Source organism: Anguilla anguilla, chromosome 10 (genome assembly GCF_013347855.1).
Source record: "Anguilla anguilla isolate fAngAng1 chromosome 10, fAngAng1.pri, whole genome shotgun sequence".
Classification (NCBI taxonomy): domain Eukaryota; kingdom Metazoa; phylum Chordata; class Actinopteri; order Anguilliformes; family Anguillidae; genus Anguilla; species Anguilla anguilla.
The window spans coordinates 27,080,472-27,093,872 of record NC_049210.1 but is presented as its reverse complement, the minus strand read 5'-3'; the positions used below and the strand labels follow the sequence as shown (position 1 = coordinate 27,093,872).

The window sequence follows — 13,401 nt, the reverse complement described above, 5'->3', positions numbered from 1 at the left end:
TTAGTTCAATAGGGGAAAAAAATAAATAAATAAAACTAAAACAAGCAAAAAAAAGTTAGTGTAGGCTATTACTGGTATGTAATTACTGTTGAAAAGTAATAATTCACGTTTCCCTAGCGAACTGCAGTAACGCGAACACATCAAGAAACGTGAACGCAGCATCATTGAAATTTAAAATTATTCCCTTCAACAAGATGAATAGTACAGTATGAGAATGTGGAAATATATTTCATAATTAATTATATGCCAATATTAAATTAATTTGATCCTTCGAAGGCACGACAATTGAATTGCCAATGAATAGGTTATACAACATTTGCCCGATTTAACGTGACTTCCAGTATAAACCACGCCCACTTCCAGTCTTCTATCCGAATACAGATACAGACACAGATAATGACATCTCTGCACACAAAATTTTTCGTAATTTCTTGGAAAATACTATTATTATTGAGGACTTCTGAGCAAAGCTAAGCCATTTGTTTGCTGATAGACCTAGCCGACGTTTTCTGGAGGAAGACAGAAGCGGATACTGTATCATTGATTTACTGTCTCTATCTAACGAAAACATAAGATTTCATCATTGCTATGCAAGTATTACTGCTCAAAATATTTCGGATACGTTATTTTTAAAATTGAGTGTCTTTAAACAGGTTAGTGGTATTATATAATGTGGATATATCTATAAGCTAACGCTGACTCACCAAGACACCTGCCCAGTTCTCCACTGGTTCTCCTCACACCACAACTCAATTTCTCTCCTCTGACCGTTATTCCTTCTAACCCTGGTCTGTTCCTGGTCTCTTGGACGCCTAGCAGGCTCATAATTATAAGGCTGTGGTCCTTCATATGCATTTGCATAAACATTTGCAACTTCTTCAGTGTCCGAAATTAGCGTTGAGATCCATTCTTCTTTATTGTTCTTCTTTATTGTTCAACTTGACCACTCTCCCTTCTGTTACGTCACTTCCGGTTTAGCGTTTTTAGATGCGGAAGTAAAATTCTCTCACAAAAACGACTCCAGAAGTCACTGTAGTGTAGTGTATATATAAATGTATTTTTTATGAAAATCTAGTTCCTACATCATTTTTCTACACATTGATTCACTGGGGTCTCCAACCTGCAATATGCTCTTTTAACATTAATATTGGGCAAACTCCCCCCGTAATGGCCACAACGCCCCCCTCTCATCCACTGTGCCTCAGCGCCCCCTTCCAATCTCAGAACGCCCCCGTTGAGAAACCATAAGCTACACCCTTGGAGAAACTTTGCTCAGAGTCTGAAAATGGTTTTGTAACCCTTTCCACCAGACTGATATATTTGAACAACTTTTTTCTCATCTCTTCTGGAATTCTGTTGATCTAGTGCTGGTAGAACCTTGTGGCAACTACTTCATTCTGATGGTAAGCTTCAATACAAATGAAGTTTACATTCAACAGGGCTAGCTGCAATCATGCCTGGCTGTGTTCGATCAGCTGAATCTAATTATCAATTAAACTTTGTTAATTGCATAGCTAAGAGGGCAATTATCTTTCACATGGGTGATATGGGTGTTTGATAACTTTGTTCATTAAATAAGTGATCATTTAAGATATGCATTTTGTGTTTACGCAGCTTCCCTTTGCCTAATATTACAGTTTGTCTAGATATGTGAAACCATTCAGTGTGATAAATATGCAATAATAAAGGAAATCAGGAAGGGGGCGAATACTTTTTCACGGTACTCTATCAATGTATTATACACATAGGCGATTTGTTCCTAGTAGCCAGTTACTGTCTGTTGATCATTTGAAATTTCAAGCATTTGTTACGGTTGCTACAACGGCGCATGTTATTTGTGACGGGTGCTGGAGGAAAGGTCCGCAAGTCGCAAATCATGAAATCACGCTAGGAGGCAAAAAATGTTTTTTTTTTTTTTTTTTTTTTTTTACTGTTTTCCTTTTTTTCCACATTATGAAAGTTAAAGTGCTGAAGAAGTCACTCAATATAATAAACAACATTTTTAGGATCGCTAAATACTCATAATTTGTCAGCAAAGTCGGCTTGTTTTAGTGATTCTAACAGTGGGGTTTTGGGGGCGTGACGGGGGTGCAGTTTGATTAGCATGTTTGGTTTCGTTGGCTATTGTCACTTAGTTTCGGTCAAGCCGCCTCCCATAAATCAAGCCGCGTTTGTGTTCTGGCGATGAAGAGGACATTGGCTATGGCTCTGTGACTGTTGACATTGAAATGGTTTTAAGATCAGTTGATGCGGTAACAGGGGACACCGATTTTACAAAGGACATGGACAAAATACATAACTTTTATTGCAAGTGCCAGCAGAGGCGAAAAGAGAATACGAAACAACCGGCTGTCTCGTGTAGCCAAAAACTGTCTACAGAATTGGTCTACAAATCCAGACTGACCACAGCCTCATTGTCAGCAGACAACAAGGGCATGCTTGTTTTTGGAACTATACTGACTTCCATTAATGATTCAGAAATGACTCAATCGACGAAGAAAGTGCCTACCAAACGAAAGCATCAGAACGACGTACACGATTCACAACACCGTTGTCTGCCGTGAAACATTCTGTTTTGTACTTGGGTAAGTCTGATAATCTACCTGTCTGTCCTGTTTAGGGACTGTGTGACCATCTAGCTATATGTAGGCAAGCATGTTCATGTTGTTATGTGCTAAACATGCAGAGAATCGACATGGCTGTTTTTGATACAGCTATGCCTTTGTTAGCCAGTTAGGTTGTTGGCTAGCTAGCGCATTTAGTTGGACCACAGCCTGAGACCACAGCAGAGAATCGACATGGCTGTTCTTGTTACACAGCCATGCCTTTGTTAGCCAGCTAGGTGGTTGGCTAGCTAGCATTAGCTAGCTAGGGCAGTTAGTTGGACTACAGTCTGAGACCATTCTTTTTTTGTTTTTGTTTTTTGTTTTGCTAAACATTCAGAGAATCGACATGGCTGTTTTTGTTACAGCCATGCCTTTGTTAGCCAACTAGGTTGTTGGCTAGCTAGCGCAGTTAGTTGGACCACAGTCTGAGACCATTGTTTTTTTGTTTTGCTAAACTTGCAGAGATCGACATGGCTGTTCTTGTTACACAGCCATGCCTTTGTTAGCCAGCTAGGTGGCTGGCTAGCTAGCATTAGCTAGCTAGCACTGTCAGTTAGCAAGTGTTAGCTAGCTGAACCACAGTCTGAGACCATGTTTTTTTGTTTTGCTTAACATACAGAGAATCGACATGACTGTTTTTGGTACAGTCATGCCTTTGTATGCCTTTGTTAACCAGCTAGCTTGTTGGCTAGCTAACACAGTTAGTTGGACCACAGTCTGAGACCATTGTTTTTTTTTGTTTTGCTACACATGCAGAGAATCGACATGACTGTTTTTGTTAGAGCCATGCCTTTGTTAGCCAGCCTTCTTTGTTAGCCAGCTAGGTTGTTGGCTAGCTAGCACAGTTAGTTGGACCACAGTCTGAGACCATTGTTTTTTGTTATTGTTTCAGGATCAGCAAAAATCTTCTCCAGTCCATACTCCAATCCTACATGGAGAATGGTGCAGTACCTCAGAACAATACTGTCCGATTTTAGATTCACTTCAACTGTATTGCCCCAGCTGTTTCATTCTCTTGTAAATAAATGTTTTATTCTCTTTGAAAAGCACATCTGTTAATGGTGTTATTTTTTAAATAAATTACAAAGAATTTATATCCTTTGTCTGTCATTAATCACATCACAATTGTGCAAGATTTTTGCTGACTGTGTCTATTGGCTTAAAAACTTAATACACATTTTGGCTTAATACATTTGGCTTAAAAGCCTTAGATATAAGACGTACATTTTCACATTTTAAGGTGCTTACATTTGCGATTAAAGTTTATTTTAATGTACATTTAGCAATTTAAACATGTCAGCCCTGCAAGTTTGTTTCCTGAGGGTACCCCACTGACAGATAATGACAGGTACTCTAGTGGGGGAGTGGTTGGAGGTGGAGTTAACCAGCTATTGTTCCCACCCATTATCTCCCTCCCTGTGAGAAGTGTGAAAATTTCAAGATCTTTCAAGGAGTACCAACATTAAAATAAGCATATCTTCAACTATTTTCAGATTTCAATGTATGACACATCATTTGAAAGACTACAATCTGCACTTTTATAATCTGTAAAAAACTAAAAAATGACCTTGCTCTACTTGGACCAAAACACCAGCACCGGTCACATTTCAATCGTTTCCCACTTGTGTGCATGAGATCAATTCATTCAATAGGATAAATAAACATTTTTTTAAACTCCCTAATTTCTTCCACATTTGTTTCATTTTTTCGTGGTTTTCAACAACTATTCCATGACTTATCTGCAATTTCAGCCATTAGTTTCCATAACAAACACCCAGTCTTAGTCATAACATATAGCCTATATGTATTGTTAACAATTAATCAATGACTGTTCATTAATGGTAACAGAAATCGATCAAGGAAATTACTTAAAAAATTATCATCCCTAATTTGACCTGTAACCTAAATTATATATATATATATATATATATATATATATATATATATATATATACATATATAAAATTGTATTACTAAGAAGGTAAAGTCCTTTGTTGTGAAAGTTTACTTCAAGATTAAGGTCCATCACAACAGATGAGGTGAACTGACATGACAGTAACATTAAACATACAGCTGGGTAAATTAAATCAGGTAGTGTCTGCTATCACTCAGTAATCAGAGGCCGAATCAGTGGCATTCTTCATCCTCACTTCTCTCTGCCTTTGAATTAACTCAATTTAACTGTTTGGCCATAATGATCAGTGCTATGTATGGAGAAAAAAGGGTTAGGCTTTTAATCCGAAGAACACCGTCACAGCTGTAAAGCATGGGGGTGTCAGCATCATGTTGTGGGGGTGTTTTGCAGGAAAAGGGACTGGTGCACTTCGGAAAATAGATGGGATCATGAGGAAGGAGGATTATCTAGAAATACTGAAGCAACACCTCAAGACATCAGCTAGAAGGTTAAAACTTTGATGCAACTGGGTCTTCCAGCAGGACAATTATCCTAAGCATACCTCTAAAGTTGTAACAAAACAGCTTAAAGACAACAAAGTGAAAGTACTGAAGTGGCCATCACAAAGCCCTGACCTGAATCCCATAAAAAACCATTTGTGGACTGAACTGAAAAAGCATGTCCAAGCAAGGAGGCCCACAAACCTAATGGAGTTACACCAGTTCTGTCAGGAGGAATGGGAAAGCACTGGCAAAGTATTGTGATAAGCTTGTGGAAGGCTATCCCAAGCATTTGATTCAAGTTAAGCAATTAAAAGGCAATGCCACCAAATACTACCAAAGTGTATGTAAACTTTTGACCCACTGAAAATCTGATATAGTACATAAAAGCTGAAATAAATCTGTCACTTAAGCTATTATTTTGAAATGACCTTTTATGGAAATAAAGTAGATACCCTAACTGAATTAACACAGAAAATGTATAGTAACATGAAATGTGTGGAGTTGTGAAAAATTGAATTTGAATGTCTTTAGCATAGGTGTATGTAAACTTTTGGCCTCAACTGTGTATCAGTGAAAATCTATTACAAGACTGTACATTATTCTTCGGTTCCCGTCTAATGTCTGTTTGATCCAGAAAGCTGTATCAGTCGATGTCACGTCACCACACAGCATAAAGGTAAGGTTGAGTTAAATATATGTACAAAGATCTGATCTGAGTTAAATAAATCCAATCAATTGGTTAATTAATAGTCTAATGACAACAAATTAACAATGCCGCAGGGGGGTGTCTGCACTTCTGCCTGGCTAGCAATCCCAGCATTCTAGCATGTGTAATGAATAGGAATTCATATATTCAGTAGTCTACTGCACATGTCAGGCTGCGCTACCAGAAGTTGGCATTAGAGCGGACTCCAGATGGTTTATGGAGAACGTTAATAAACTCGCGACACTAAGAGAACCCGACGGATTCATGTCGGTTATTTCTATAGATGTCCAAACGACATTACAGCATGCTATATCAAAACTATGAGATGTGTTAGTCACTAAAAGACTGTTTACAATTAGCCTACATACATTTAGATTCCTTCACATACACACAATACTGTAGCCAATAAACACTTCCGATAAAAAAAATGCAATTGCATGTAGCCAAAACAGACTTTTTGGCAATATCTCCCAAAATATTTATTGAATTCTCCTGATGTTCGTTGGAGACAAAAAGATAGTAATTCAGCATGTTTAACCTAAAATGTGTCGTTCAAGCTCAATGAATCTTCCTAATAAGTCTGCGTTACATATTACCCCGTGTGGTACAAGTGTCTGGCTTCACTTGAACCATTTTTCAAGTCTCTGTGATGCTCACCAAGTTATAAAAAGACTTAAATAGAACAACTCCTAAATGGGCAAGCATTGGCCAGATTTAGAATCTGCACAAAGGGGTTAACAGGAGCAATGGACTTTCTGCCTGTAGCCTACTGGGAGGTGGCAGCAGGGAACTGCAGGATCTAATTGGCAGTGAACAGAAAATCTTGACCCAAACAGATGGGCTTACAACACGAAAGGGGCGGGGGGCGAGGGGCAGGATTAGTTTCCGGATCAAGAAGAGGTAATGTTAGTTTTAGCTTAGTTGTTCTCCTCAGCACCTGAGACAGGAGAGATTGTCTGTAAAAAGCCCATGGAAACAGAATTGATTGTTGCATCCTTTATATTCTATAGAAGTGTCTCAACTCTACAGCTGTGAGGCGAGACTGTGCATGTTGTGGGGTTACAGTTTCCTGGGAGTGACAGGTGTGTTTGTGCATGGGGATTTCATCAGTCTGCTGTGGATAATACTCTGGAAATGAAGAGGATTCTACTTGACATCACAATCTCCAGGCTAAAACCCACGACACCCATACTTTCCAAGTGAATGAAGGTGAAAGAACTAGCTGATGCATTAACAAAGCTATAGTTATTTGCAATGTCATCATTGACCTCTGCCCTACAAATACATAAACAAACACACACGGTTCACTGAGAAAATGTATTGTAATTTATATTCAAACATATTTAACAATTATCAGGCCAAGAATACCACAACATCGGCTAAACTTTGTATTCATGTGCTCCACTTTGATCTTATCCACTATAATGTGCTAGAGCAGTACACTTTGTGAGGGGGGGGGGGGATATTTCCAACTAGCAGTGTGAAATTAATGTCCACCTTTACCTTTACCACCTTGTTCTATAGACCACTCAAATCAAATCCCTGTGGTAGTTGTGTAAGACGTTCTGGATAAGAGCATCTGCTAAATGCCTGTAATGTAATGTAATGTAGTTTCAGGGAGGATGCTTAAATCCTAGGTCAGTAGAGCTCAGAGCTCTCTCAGTACTCCTTAACAATAATTATAATAAATCTACTCAATGGTCAGTAGAACTCAGAGCTGTCTACAAAACCACCACCACAAATACAAATAATAATTGTTTTATATAAATGCATAAAGGTGTAGGCTATTTAAGCAAAAATTGTAGTGTAGCTACATGGAGAGTCCCCCTTTTTCAGTTGTCAAACAGACCAATTTTGCTTTGTACAGCAGAACAGTTTCAATCTGTACTGCAGACCAGTTTTGCCCTGTACAACACAAAGGTTTCACTCTGTACAACCGGAGTTGTGAATACACTGCAGTTTAAAGAGGGGAGACTATCCATGCATGTTAGGAACACCATATCATTACATTCTTTTCACATAGGCCTACATTTCACTACTGAAGCAATTCAGGTTAAGTGCCTTGCTCAAAGATACAACAGCAGTGCCCCACCTGGGAATCAAACCTACAACTGCATAGTTGCCTAACAATTATGCAAGACTACCACATACTCAGAAGAGATATAACCTTTGATTTTTTCATTTTCACTTTTTCCCCTTTCATATTTATCTGATTTGATCATTTGTTTATTTATCTATTGTATTTTATGAGTTCACAATATTATTGGTATTAGTCATCAGTACCGCACATTAGTAACTGCTGTTGTTAGGTCTATGTTAAATCCATGCATTATAGGCAGGGGTTAAATTGGGATTTGGGAGGTGGGTGGACCCTGAGATCCGGTGAGAGGTGGGTGAAAACAGGTACAAACTAATGAATGACTCAGCTCAAAATAGTTGTATCTTTAATGTATTGTGCACATAATTGTAATTAAGGAAATCAATGTTTTCAAGGAGTAACATGGTGGTTTTCACACTTTCTCGATTTTATGTGCTATTTGCACAAGAGGCATTGAAGAAACACGATGAGTAAAGTATGAAATATGTCCGTTCTTTATTTTTGGAGAAATATGCGTTTTAAATTTATCGTCCTATTTTCAGCCGGTTGAGAATGTTATCAACTTAGTGCGTCACAAGTACAGTAACCACTCCCCTTTCCACGCCCCGTAAAGAAATCTGACTGGAGACACCATCCTGCTACAAGTCTGCTGTGAAGTTTAGGTAGCAAACACCAAGGCTGAATCCTTCTGACGTAATTTACATAAAAACCATATGCTCAGATCGCCTAGTTTCACTCACTGTGGCCAAGCGGAATCGATAACGTTTCAGAAAATATATAACTTTAAAAGGTTTAATTCAATCTTCTACTGGGACTTGTGCCATTTATTGAGGGTGTGCCGCTGACTATAATCAAATGTTTTTCAGATTTAGGCTACCTTTCGATTGAGCAAGTATCATTCAAAGTACATTTTTATGGGTTAGTGCTGTCCGATTGTGCTAGCTACTTCACATTAACCTTATACGGTGATCAGTAAAGGCTAACAGCACAGCACCACGTAATTATTGTCACTTCTATCACCACTGTAATGAACTAAAAAAAAAAGGCGACAAACTACCTTTTCTGAGAGAAATGTATTGTCGAGCTCACGCGAATACACTGCTGGTGACATTCTAAAACTACATTTTGCTACAGTCAGTCAGATTGCTGTGATAGCTCATTCTAAATGGATAACTCGTGACCCATAGTTTGTGCCGCTGGCTTACAGGCAAGACAATGCAAATATTTGACTAATGTTAGGTTCACTTATTAGAGTGCCTTTTAAGGACTATTAGACTATCTCTGGTTGGTTATATTAATTTATAGCTAGCTAGCCAACGTTAGCTAGCTATGCAGTTTGCTTTCATAATGTAATGTTATCAATAACGTTAGCTAGCTAGTTTGCTTTCATAAGGACGTTATAGTTGTGGTTTTATCTCAACTTGGCTGGCTAGCTAGCTAGCAAAAATTATTATTGGATATAAGTCAACGTCCTTAGCTGTCGATACTTGATATACTAAGTTAGCTAGCTTGTGAAAACTCAGTCTCCGAAGATGAGCTTATATCATGGAGGTAGCTATGGTAACGGGGCACAATCTGTCAATCATAGCTAACTGACAGTTCTCATTACCACGCCAAGACAGTTCGGGTGAACTTTTATAGTGGGAAATTTAGGCTTAGAAAAATACGTTTTAAAATACATTTAAATGACTGAATAATAAAAAAAGCAATGTATGAAGCAAAAACTAAGCAGTGTACCCAGCGTCTCCAAATCTACCCAAAATGTCTAAACTATGCATTGCTGTAAATCACCACATATTCACTGCAAATCAACTGTTTTGTCTCAAGAAACTCACTGTTGCATCATTTTCAAGTGGAAATTACAAGCTTTCCATCAGTACAGTGGTCTAAAATATCTAGGCATCCAGAAACATATCCAAAATCTCTCCAAAAATGAATAAAATGCTTTTTGTCCATTATAAAGCATATTAATGAGCCCCTTATGATGGGCTCATAAATGATGTCAGCTAGGTCTGTCAGCAAACATATGGCTTGGCTATGCTCAGAAGCCCTCAATAATAATAGTATTTTCCAAGAAATTATGAACAATAGTTGACAACGTTTCATTAGCAGCGTCCTTGTTTTACTGCTACCACAGAGTGAATGCGTAATTTAATGCAATGACAAGAAAATTTTTGGTTATGCTGACCTATAAAACGCTATTCCAAAAGCAAAATTAGACATGTTATGCATCGTTAGAAAGCTTATACTCTCACCTACTGAATAAATGAATTGTCAATCAAGCCAGACTACTAAGAAGGGCGACAATGCCGTAAACAACAGGTGTGGTATTACGCACAGCTATTTTGGACGATACCCAGGCATGACAAATGCGCGTATATTTCACAAATGGATTGTCCAAGACAATATATGACCACTCAGTCTCAAAAGGGACATCTGTATGTGTAAAACCAACAGTAAGGTTGTATATTTATTCAATATTTAGTCCCAGATATTGACTGTAGAATGACATGGTATCATTTTTAAAAACTTTTTCTTTTATTTCGTAGCTCATTGAGCAGCGTTTTCACTGCTGTATTGGCATACCTTTGGGCTATTGTCAGGTTTATCTTGTTGCTATGACAGAATACGATTTTTTAGTGGTGAAAGAATATTTTTATGAATGCCAAGATAAACAATATTGTCCATTATGTCATGGGTGGGGGTGTAGTTGTAGATGAGACTGCAGGGAGGGGGGGCGTGTTAAATGAATGACCAGAGCCACAATGGTGGTGCTGCGAAACTCCGTATTTGGCATAGTTATAGTGTATCGCCTACTTATGAAACTAAAACGTGTTTCTGTTTTTAAGTCGTACTTTGGTTGCAGTAGCACTGAATGCCTGAGTTCAGTAATCTGGGCACGCCTGCGTGCCGACCACTAGGGGGCTTGCGCAAAGGGGTTAATCCACAAAATAGGCTACTCAATACTTATATAGCCACTCATATATAGCCAGCTCTCCCCAAATAGGCAGTTTTATTGAGTAGCCTAGGCCTTATTGCCTTCATTTATTTTCATTTGCAGTACAAAATTGTGCACATTCTTAACCAACATTATTTGTGGATACATGCACTTCTTTCTCCGCACTCGTATTCATGGCAAATATCTGCAATGCGTAGACTGTAAACAAAACTGAAGTGCAGGTTTTGTTTTTGCTGGTTATTCTGAAAGCTGACACGGTAGATAACAGACTGGTGTATCTTGTTTGTAAAGTACAGACTACTTGGTGATTAAAACGGATTTTTAACGGATAAATTGAATCCCCCTAACACGGTATGAAGACGCTGTGTGTTAGACTACTTGCCATTTGATTAGTCTGATTGTTGGCAGGCTTGATAATAAAAGAAAATTACTAATGAAAACAGGTTGAGGTCAATGATTAGTTTAAAGGAAAGTTTTGCGCCCCACCGATTTTCAGCTCACCAGTCGCCGTTGAATAAAACGTTATGTAGGCTATGCGGGAAATACTCAATCCTAGCTGAGCTGCTGACCAGCAACCTGATGATTTTGCTCAAGCAATCAAAGTTGCCGTTAATAATAGCCGGTGTTCGTGGGGGCTGTTCATTCATCTCTCTTTAAAATGTTGCACAGATGAAATTACATGTTAATGAAATTACCTACCGCGTCCGCTTCCAAACAATCAATAAAATCAACAATATTTTTCTTTCTGTGCCTGTCAACGACTGTTCCTCCAAAGGTCACCCACCTTTGGTAAATAAATAAATAATTTTGACGCCGTCCACCCACGTTCACCCTCAATTTAACCCCTGATTATAGGACACATCTAGCGATCAGCACATAAATCTATGCTGCACACAAATATAGGAGAAATACACAGCAAAAGACAGTCTCCCTTATTATGAGCTGATTGTGAACACGTGTGTGTGTGTGTGTCCGTATATCCATATGCGTGTGCGTGTGTGGGTGGGTGGTGTGTATGTAAGGGTGGAAAGAGGTTTGGGGTTTTGACTCAACAATATTACACAAACACAATTTAATATGCAAACTTTGAACTGCCGGAATAAAAACCCTCACGTCATACACTTGTACAACACATGTCAGGAAGGTCGCTGGTCCGCCACACCTCTGCAATTGCACATACAAATGCATGCACAAGCACAGATGTACGCAACATAATGTAGGCTACTGTCTGACTACCATTGTGGTACACAAATCAGAAACGTAGCAACGTAGTTATTTAGTCTGAAATTATTTTCTGAGCCATCCAGCAACTGACATTACCAGAATCTGAACGCATCGACATTATTCTTATGTGAATGATAATAAAACTAAGTAACGCTTAGAATAGGGGTGGGTTTTTTATGATACCAGGGAAAATGCACTGATACAATATCAGCACGCTACCTAGCCACTTACTTAAATATAGGCTAACAGGAGCATTTATATTGTCTGTCTCACTAACTCGCCAACATCCACTTTAACGTAGTGTACAGAACTGTGTCATTAAATGTAATGTGGCAAGAAATCATTGCCGTAGCCCATATGCTAAATAAATTTTAAAAAATGTTTGTATACTTATCCAGCTAGCAAACAAGCTAAATTATTTCATGAACGGGGAAACAAGCTAACGCTACCGTTATACAATGACTTGACCAGCTGACGACCCACATACATATTGGCTATTAGTATTTTGTTTTGTGTGCTGCATGCGCTAACAGACATTGATCAACCACATCCCGACACTGGTTATAGTTATCTATCGTGCACCAGAATATCTATCTAGCAATGCTAAATTAGCTATTGAAATACGATAGCTGAAGGCTACATGACCTGCTCGCCAGCAATCTTACCCAAAGCTCTGCACCCCAGCTCATCGTTTCCATGCAGTTTCTCGTGGCGAGACGATAAAATACCCACGCGATTTAACCCTTTACTTCACGATGTATCGCATAAATTAATAATGTACTATATGTAATCCGCCGTGCAATGCCGTGGCTGTTATAGGTAGAAAAGACTGATTCATACTTTCACTCCTCCATTATATAAAATGACCATTATTACCACTGAGCGCGTGCACACGCCTCCTCACTAACAGCTGCACAACGGCGCCCCGCACCACGAGGGCTTTAAGGAAGCCGTGAGTCTCCGTAATTCTTCTTCTTCTTCCTGTCGGATTTTGCCAGTGTAGACGCTACTAGGCGTATTACTGCCCTCCGCAGGATATAAAGTTAAACAATCATACTTTATATTTAGGGGTCGAAGCAGCGAAGCTGGTGGAACCCTATTGTATCTGTTAGGATTATTATTATTATTATTATTATTATTATTATATATAATTAAGGGTCCAAGCAGCGAAGCTGTTCGAATTCTCTAAATGCTAAGGAAAGGTGCTTCATTGCTTCCTATCTTATCTCCTTTAGCATAGCTGGACCGTCCTTTACGAAAGGAAAGGAGATAATGCCGTCCCACAATTCCTTACGGCAGCAACATTTAAAGCGAAGCACCATCGGCCGTTCACGAAAACAAACGATCAACATGACTGAGTTGTGTCGTGGTTCTTAAGCTATTATATGCATAGGCTTATAATCAGATCATA

At 38.7% G+C, this 13,401-nt stretch overlaps 1 protein-coding gene across 11 annotated transcripts in view; it reads right to left on the bottom strand.

The window, feature by feature from the left end:
• LOC118237336 (formin-binding protein 1-like) overlaps positions 1-13,013 on the bottom strand; it is a 185,430-nt gene extending 172,417 nt beyond the window's left edge. For 3 of the 11 annotated variants that reach the window (XM_035435926.1, XM_035435927.1, XM_035435929.1), the window contains exon 1: positions 12,656-12,994. In XM_035435926.1, coding sequence (XP_035291817.1) covers positions 12,656-12,688 — 33 coding nt within the window. In that variant the 5' untranslated portion in view covers positions 12,689-12,994. Of the gene's footprint in view, positions 1-12,655 lie in introns of all 11 variants that reach the window. The other 8 variants (XR_004767148.1, XM_035435933.1, XM_035435937.1 and 5 more) reach the window with 8 other exon arrangements.
• Positions 13,014-13,401: the final 388 nt, after the last annotated feature.